The following is an 8,100-nucleotide window of genomic DNA, read 5'->3' on the forward strand; positions in this document are numbered from 1 at the left end:
GCCTACGCCCGAAGAAGGGGCAAACGAGGATGAGATCGCTCGCTACGTGAAGTACATTGATGACTCCACTCTTGCTCAGTGCTATATGTTGGGCTCTATGACTCCTGAGTTATAGAGACAATATGAAAAGATGGATGCCAGATCCATTCGCCTACATGTCCGTAAATTGTTTGAGGAACAGGGAAGGACTCAGCGACATGAGATATCCAAGAGCCTCTTCCGCACTAGGATGACTGAGGGGACACCGGTTCAGAACCATGTCCTAAAGATGATTGAGTGGATAGAGAAACTCATAGGTCTAGGAATGGTCCTAGAGGATAACTTGTGTGTGGACATTGTGCTTTAGTCCCTACCAGATTCCTTTTCACAGTTTTTAATGAATTTTAATATGAACAAGCTTGAGGTGACTCTCCTAGAGCTCCTCAATATTGAGGGAGGCAGAGAGTACTATTAAGAAAGAGAAGCCAGTTCTCTACACTGGTGAGACCAAAAAGAAAAAGAAAGCAGAAAGGTCCCTTAAGAAGGGAAAGGGCAAAGGCAAACAAGGTAAAGCAAAGGTTGCTAAGAAAGACCCAGCAAAGGACAAAGGCCAGTGCTTCCACTGTGGTAAAGATGGGCACTGGAAGAGAAACTACAAAGAGTACCTTGCAGAAAGGGCGAAATAGAAGCTTGGAGAAACTTCAGGTACATTCATGATCAATCTCCAATTGTCAGATTTTTATGATAGTGCATTGGTATTAGATATCAATATTGCTTATCACATCTACGATTTATTGTAAATTCTAGCAAAGCCGAGGGGAGATTGACGAGAGGAATATTGCATAATGGTTTGTTTATGCAAGACACTACTCCACATATCATGAATGTAAGTGTCTAAGAGGAAACGAGATGAGATGAACAGTGCATACCTGTGGCATTGTAGGCTAGGTCATATCCATGAAAGAAGGATTCAAAAGTTGCTAAATGATGGATATCTAGATCCATTCGACTATGTGTCATATGCAACTTGTGAGCCTTGCCTTCGTGGAAAACTGACCAACTCTCCTTTTAGTGGAACTGGAGAGAGAGCCACTAAGCTATTGGAACTCATACATAGTGATGTATGTGGACCCATATCAACTCATGTCATTGGAGGTTACTCCTACTTCATTACCTTTACTGATGATTTCTCAAGGTATGAATATATGTACTTAATGAAGTACAAGTCCGAGGCATTTGAGAAATTCAGAGAGTATAAGAATGAGGTGGAGAACCAAACTGGAAAGAGTATCAAAACTCTTCGATCAGATCGAGTACTTAAGTACAGAGTTTACTCAGTTCCTCAAGGACCATGGGATATTATCCCAATGGACACCTCCTTATACACCTCAGCTCAATGGTGTTTCTGAAAGGAGAAATCGTACGTTATTAGATATGGTACGGTCCATGATGAGTTTCGCTGACCTACCCATCTCATTCTGGGGATATGCCCTAGAAACCGCAGCTTACCTTCTGAATAGAGTTCCAACTAAGTCGGTAGTGTCTACATCATATGAGATATGGAAAGGGAAGAAGCCTGATCTTAAGGTTGTTAATATTTGGGGCTGCCCTATCCATGTTAAAAGACACAACCCCGATAAGTTAGAATCAAGGACAGAGCGATGTAAATTTGTGGGATACCCCAAGGAAACTTGTGGGTATTATTTCTATCATCTTGAGGACCAAAAGGTCTTTGTAGCTAAGAGAGCAGTGTTCCTTGAGAAGGAACACATTCTTGGTGGAGACAGTGGGAGAATGATAGAATTGAGCGAGGTTGGAGAACCAAGCTCAAGCACCACTCTACAGCCCGAGTCTGTTCAGGTACCTGATACACAAGTTTCAACTTTACGCAGGTCTGATAGAGTATCCCATCCTCCTAAGAGATATGTGGGACATATTAGAGGAGAGAATGTTGAGGATATTGATCCTCAAACCTATGAGGAGGCTATTATGAGTATAGACTCCGGGAAGTGGCAAGAAGCCATGAATTCTGAGAAGGATTCTATGTACTCCATTAAGATTTGGAACCTAGTTGATGCGCCCGAAGGTATTGTACCCATCGGTTGCAAGTGGATCTTTAAGAAAAAGATCGGAGTAGATAGAAAGGTAGAGACCTATAAAGCAAGGCTAGTGGCTAAGGGGTATCGTCAAAGGCAAGGTATTGACTACGACGAAACCTTCTCACCCATGCTAAAATCCATCAGAATTCTATTAGCTATTGTAGCACACTATGATTATGAGATCTGGCAGATGGATGTGAAAACCGCATTCCTCAATAGGAACCTCGAGGAGGAGGTGTATATGATGCAACCTGAGGGATTCGTGTCCAAGAACTGCCTAGATAAGGTGTGTAGGTTGCTTAGATCCATTTATGGACTAAAGCAAGCTTCCCGAAGTTGGAACATAAGATTTGATGAGGCAATCAGATCTTATGACTTCGTTAAGAATGAAGATGAGCCTTGTTTGTACAGGAAGGTAAGTGGGAGCGCTATCACCTTTTTGGTGTTATATGTGGATGACATCCTCATCATTGGGAACGACGTAGGAATGCTATCCACAGTAAAGGCTTGGTTATCTAGACACTTCTCCATGAAGGACTTACGGGAAGCATCCTATATCTTGGGGATTAGAATCTATAGAGATAGATCCAAGAGGATGCTTGGCTTGTCCCAGTCCAGGTACATAGAAACCATTGTCAAAAGGTTTGGCATGGAAAATTCCAAGAGAGGTCTCATACTGATGAGACATGGGATATCGCTTTCTACGAGTATGTCCCCAAAGACTCCAGAAGAAAGGGCGAACATGAATATGATACCTTATGCCTCAGCAATAGGGTCTATCATGTATGCCATGCTATGTACTAGGCCTGATATAGCGCATGCTCTGAATGTCACGAGCAGGTATCAAGCGGATCCAGGCTTGGAGCACTGGAAAGCAGTAAAGTGTATCTTTAAGTACTTGAGAATGACAAAGGATCTTTTACTAGTATATGGAGGTAGTAGCCTTAAGGTTGAAGGCTACACAGACTCAAGTTTTCAGTCTGATGTCGATGATAGCAAGTCGAATTCAGGGTATGTGTACACCTTGAATGTAGGAGCAGTTTGCTAGAAGAGTTCCAAGCAAGATACTACTGCTGACTCGACCATAGCGGTGGAGTACATTGCTGCATCAGATGCAGCAAAGGAGGGAGTCTGAGTGAAGAAGTTCATCACAGATTTGGGAGTCGTGCCGGGTAGCGAGGAGCCGATCTCCTTATATTGCGACAACAACGGGGCGATTACTCAAATAAGGGAACCCGGGTCTCATCAGAAGTATTCTGAGGAGGTTCCAGCTTATCAGAGAGATCGTAACCCAAGGAGATGTAGCAATAGAAAGAGTTCCGTCTGAAGATAACATTGCAGATCCACTGACAAAGCCGTTTCTCATTTTATCTTTGAGTGTCACAGGGGTCTGATGAGGATCAGACATATAGGTGATTGGCTTTAGGTCAAGTGGGAGATTGCTAGTCATAGGTGCCCAGCAAGCCAATCACGTGAGTGATGGTACGTGTGACTTGATACAGAATCTTTTTGCTTATTATATTTTGGCGTATATCACTATATAACTATTGCATATATGCATATATATATTGTGATGTCCTTGGATTTGTGCAATAGGAATCAGATCGTGATGAGATCACGATAATGAGATCGATTCACCTTTAAACACATCCTAAATAATCCTAGTCATAGGTTAATCGAGAGGGACATCGTGATAACCGGATAGATTGGTGTGCTGTATACCCGTCCATATGATGGATGCAGCTGGTCTCATAGCTGCTCGTGTAGGGACACTAGGGATACAGTACATGTGCTCATTGGAGAATGAGTTCACTGATTGATCCGCTTACGGAATGCTGGATGGTTGATGATGCCTTATTGTCAGATAGCAATTCCGTAGTCCTAGTAGTGTATCTGGTCCTTAGAATTGAGACACCAAGGATGTCCTGTATGAGTGCTCCACTCTTTGATACCAGACTTATAGGTTTGGTTGTCCCAGATCTAGTACAGTCGGTCATTGGGAGTGGTAGTCGACCTTACGAGGGCTATTGAGTGTCGATAGAGGATCATCCACTCTCGGCATCATGAGAGGAATATCCCATGTGTTCTTGCTCAAACAAATCCCTGACCAGGGTCATTCGAGTTGAGAGAGAAAGAGTTCTCCGGAAGAATCCGATTAGAGCGAGACTCGAGTAGAAACCGTATGGGTCTGACAACACAATGCTCGATATACGGTATCTGGGATATTAGATGGATGAGGGATTATAGGTACCGGTAATTGAGGATAGACAGGTCCAATGGATTGGATTCCCCTGTATCGTCTGGGGACTACGGCGTAGTGGCCTAGTACTTCCGTAGTCGATGAGTCAAGTAAATTATTACAAAGATAATAATTCATTGAGTTAAAAGGAGTTCTGACAGGTATGACTCACGGCCAGCTCGATATTGGGCATAGAGGGTCACACACATATGGTAGGCATTGCGATGAGTAGAGGTTCAGATATGAGATATCTGACGGAGCCCTTTTCTTATTGGATGCAGATCCAATACCCACTAGGGGAGGACCCATAAGGGTTTGACAGGGGATCTCTATAAATAGGAGGGATTCAGAGCCTCATAGGCTAGAGCCTTTGCTTGCCTTTCCTATTCTCCTCTCCACCTCAGAGTAGGCCTGGAGTTTTGAGAAGCGTCGTCGCAACCCTGCTGTGTGGATCACCGCTAGAGAGGAGGACGCTTGACCTCCTTCACCCTCTCCTAAGGATCTGCAATGAAACAGGGATATACGATCTCCCTAGGTAACACAACCTACTCTATACGCAGTTTTAAGTTTCGCTGATTTTGTGCACCAATCTTCGCACGATGACGAACATCTCTTTGGGAATCGGGGATTTTGTTTTCTTGTTCTTCTGCTGCGCATGTGATGTTGCCCCCAATGATTTCCCAACAATTTGTAATCAATAAATTAACATAATTTATGCATCGACCATCTATTATATATTGGTCTGTAGTCAAACGAATTTTGCAATATCTTAAAAGGACCCGTAATCAAGGCTTCTTTCTCTGCAACCACTCTCCACTTCATCACTGTGCCTTTGTCGATGGTGATTGGGTAGAGAACTTTAATGATATAACATTCATGTTGGGGTATATTATTTTCAAAATAGTCACACGGTCTACAATTGAAGTTGAATACCGAGCTATCACCACCACTATTATAGAACTCAATAGGATCACCAATCTGCTAAAAAACTTGACATCAACTCTATCCCTACTAATACAATATATTATGATAATATTAGAGTCATTTACCTATGTGTCATTCCAATATTCCACACACATATAAAATATTTTAAATTATCCAATATTCAAATATTCCAATATTCTACTTACACTTTGTGTGAGATCAAATTTTCAAATATCAATTATATGTTTTTCACAAACATACAACTTATCATCAGGATCTTCTTGATCACGCTTCATCTTTAGATGTTGTTTAAGCAATAGGTTGTAGGATTGCGAAGAATACCCTTGTGTGGTTTTGTTGGTCAAGCTCGAAGGCAAGGTCGCCCTGATCGCTGGCGACGCGAGCGGCATCATCGAGTGCACGGCCAAGCTGTTCGCCCAACATGGGGGGGCGCGAGTCGTGATCACGGACATCAAGGATGACGAGGGCCAGTCTCGCTGCGCCACCCTTGACCCCGCCTCCTACAGCCACTGCGAGTGATCAATGAGTCCAGCACGCCATCGACCCCACCATCTTGAAAATTGGTCCCCTCGATCAATTATGGACTCTTCGATGGGAGACCTCCCAAGTGATGTTTGGTTTATAACTATTGGGAAGGAAGATTTTGGATTTGATCTCGTTGCCTTTGAGCACATTAAAAAAAAAAAGAATGATAATAATAATGATAACACGGGCATGAGAAGAAATTGGATAATGGCCGACTTTTGATGGCATGTGCTCCTCCTGATTGGATCATATATTCTCTGCCGACACTCGAGGAGTGCATCACACAATACAGCAACCTAGCAATATCCTAAGATGGGAAGCACCTCCATTCTCTCATCAATAGTAAGAAGGTCTCTGTTTTTGCCACTATCACAATCTTTTTTTCTTATTCTCTCTTTGTTTATGTATGTGATTTAGACTTTTGATCAGTTAGGTTTAGTGTTCTTGAACCTGCTTCATCTTAGATGTTGTTTAGACGATAGGTTTGTGGTTCTGCAATCGCTTGCCAGGAATACCTCTGAGTTGATCTGTTGCGCAGGCTCGAAGGCAAGGTCGCCCTGATCACCGGCGGCGCCAGCGGCATCGGCGAGTGCACGGCCAAGCTGTTCGCCCAACATGGGGCGCGAGTCGTGGTCGTGGACATCCAGGACGACAAGGGCCACTCTCTCTGTGCCGACCTTGGTCCCGCCGTCGCCTCCTACGTCCACTGCGACGTCACCATTGAGGCCGACGTCAAGCACGCCGTCGACACCGCCGTCTCCCTCCATGGGAAGCTCGACATCATGTTCAACAACGCGGGCGTCGTCGACGATTTGAGCAGTGGCTTCCTCAACTGCGAGAAGTCGGCCTTCGAGATGGTGGTGGCCGTCAACGTGCTTGGCGCCTACCTGGGGACGAAGCACGCGGCGCGCGTCATGGCGCCGGCGCGCGCAGGCAGCATCGTGACGACGGCGAGCGCGGCGTCGGTGATGGGGGGGCTCGCGTCGCCGGCGTACACGTGCTCGAAGCACGCGGTGGTGGGGCTGATGCGGTGTGCCGCGGCGGAGTTGGGGCCGTTTCGGGTGCGCGCGAACTGCGTGTCACCGCACGCAGTGGCGACGCCGATGGCGAAGACGGCGTTGGGCTTCACCGACGATGAGGAGCTGGAAAGGCTGGTGGAGGCGACGGCCAACCTCAAGGGCACGATGCTGAAGGCGCAGGACCTGGCCGAGGCGGTGCTTTACTTGGGCAGCGATGAGTCAAGGTACGTCAACGGGCACAACCTTCTGGTCGACGGAGGGTTCACCGTGACCAAGAGGTGGTAGCCATCCAGCGATGCAGACAGCTTCTGCAATTGCTTGCAATAAGTGATGAGGGAAATGGAACTGTTAACGCAGGAATCAACATTCTGCCAGTAGTCTTTGCTTGGTGTGAAACTTACGTTGGTTTTGGCATTCACCAATTGGCATCCTCCACGACCGTACCAGACATGCAAAACCAATAATAGTTCATTGAAGCCTTCCATAAACAAAGGTAGCATTAAAAGACTGCATCAAATACAACAGCAGTCTTAAGCACAGCTATTATGTCATGAATACCAAGCATTCAGCGTCTCCTATATATCACGCAAATCATGTGCCATTAAGTTATAAATAACTAAATGTTCATCTCTTATATATAACTAAATGTGCATCTCAATAATTATTAGATCGTACTAAATTATAAAATTTAAAATCATATTACCATCTTTATTTTTTTCCTCGTAACCAAAGCTATCATGTCCCCTTTATATTCATCATATGCTTTCACAATATGATCATTTAAATCTCCTCTAATTTTAGGTTTTTTCATTATAAACATTCCTGGCATGATATATTGAATCTCGGATTTTGGTGATAAAATCAATTGATAAGTGTTTATGATTTAACCTGTGTTTTGAGTGACACATAATACTTCGATCAGGATGAGACAATTAAAGCAGGAAGAATCATGTTAGGTTGGGGGAAAACATGTCGGAAGATTGGACGTTGAGCCGTTGGATCGGTCGACGTATCGACAGAAGACTTCGAGCCATGGATTCGGGCATCGAACCAAGAAGAGCGGATATTGCGCTAAGGATATCAGAGTTGCGGAGTCAACTGGCCGATTGGGCAATAGTCCGCAAGATAGAACGATGCACCGAAGAATCGGACGAAGCGTCAAAAGACCAATGAAATGTCGGACAACATGATTCATGCTTAGTATTAATTGTCTAAATCGAAGTGTATTTTTACATATGCAGGATTAACTACGATAGCATGACATAAAGCAAACTGAAGTCTCGGGGTCAAGGAC

General features: G+C 44.4%; 1 protein-coding gene across 1 annotated transcript; it reads left to right on the top strand.

Moving 5' to 3' along the window:
- Positions 1-5,965: 5,965 nt before the first annotated feature.
- Positions 5,966-7,224, top strand: LOC135610124 (momilactone A synthase-like). Its single transcript, XM_065104209.1, has 2 exons — positions 5,966-6,137; positions 6,326-7,224. Exons 1-2 carry the CDS (start codon positions 6,100-6,102, stop codon positions 7,089-7,091), a joined length of 804 nt encoding a protein of 267 aa, XP_064960281.1. The 5' UTR covers positions 5,966-6,099; the 3' UTR covers positions 7,092-7,224.
- The last annotated feature ends 876 nt before the right edge of the window (positions 7,225-8,100 follow it).

This window comes from Musa acuminata, chromosome BXJ2-4 (assembly GCF_036884655.1).
Source record: "Musa acuminata AAA Group cultivar baxijiao chromosome BXJ2-4, Cavendish_Baxijiao_AAA, whole genome shotgun sequence".
Taxonomy (NCBI): Eukaryota; Viridiplantae; Streptophyta; class Magnoliopsida; order Zingiberales; family Musaceae; genus Musa; species Musa acuminata.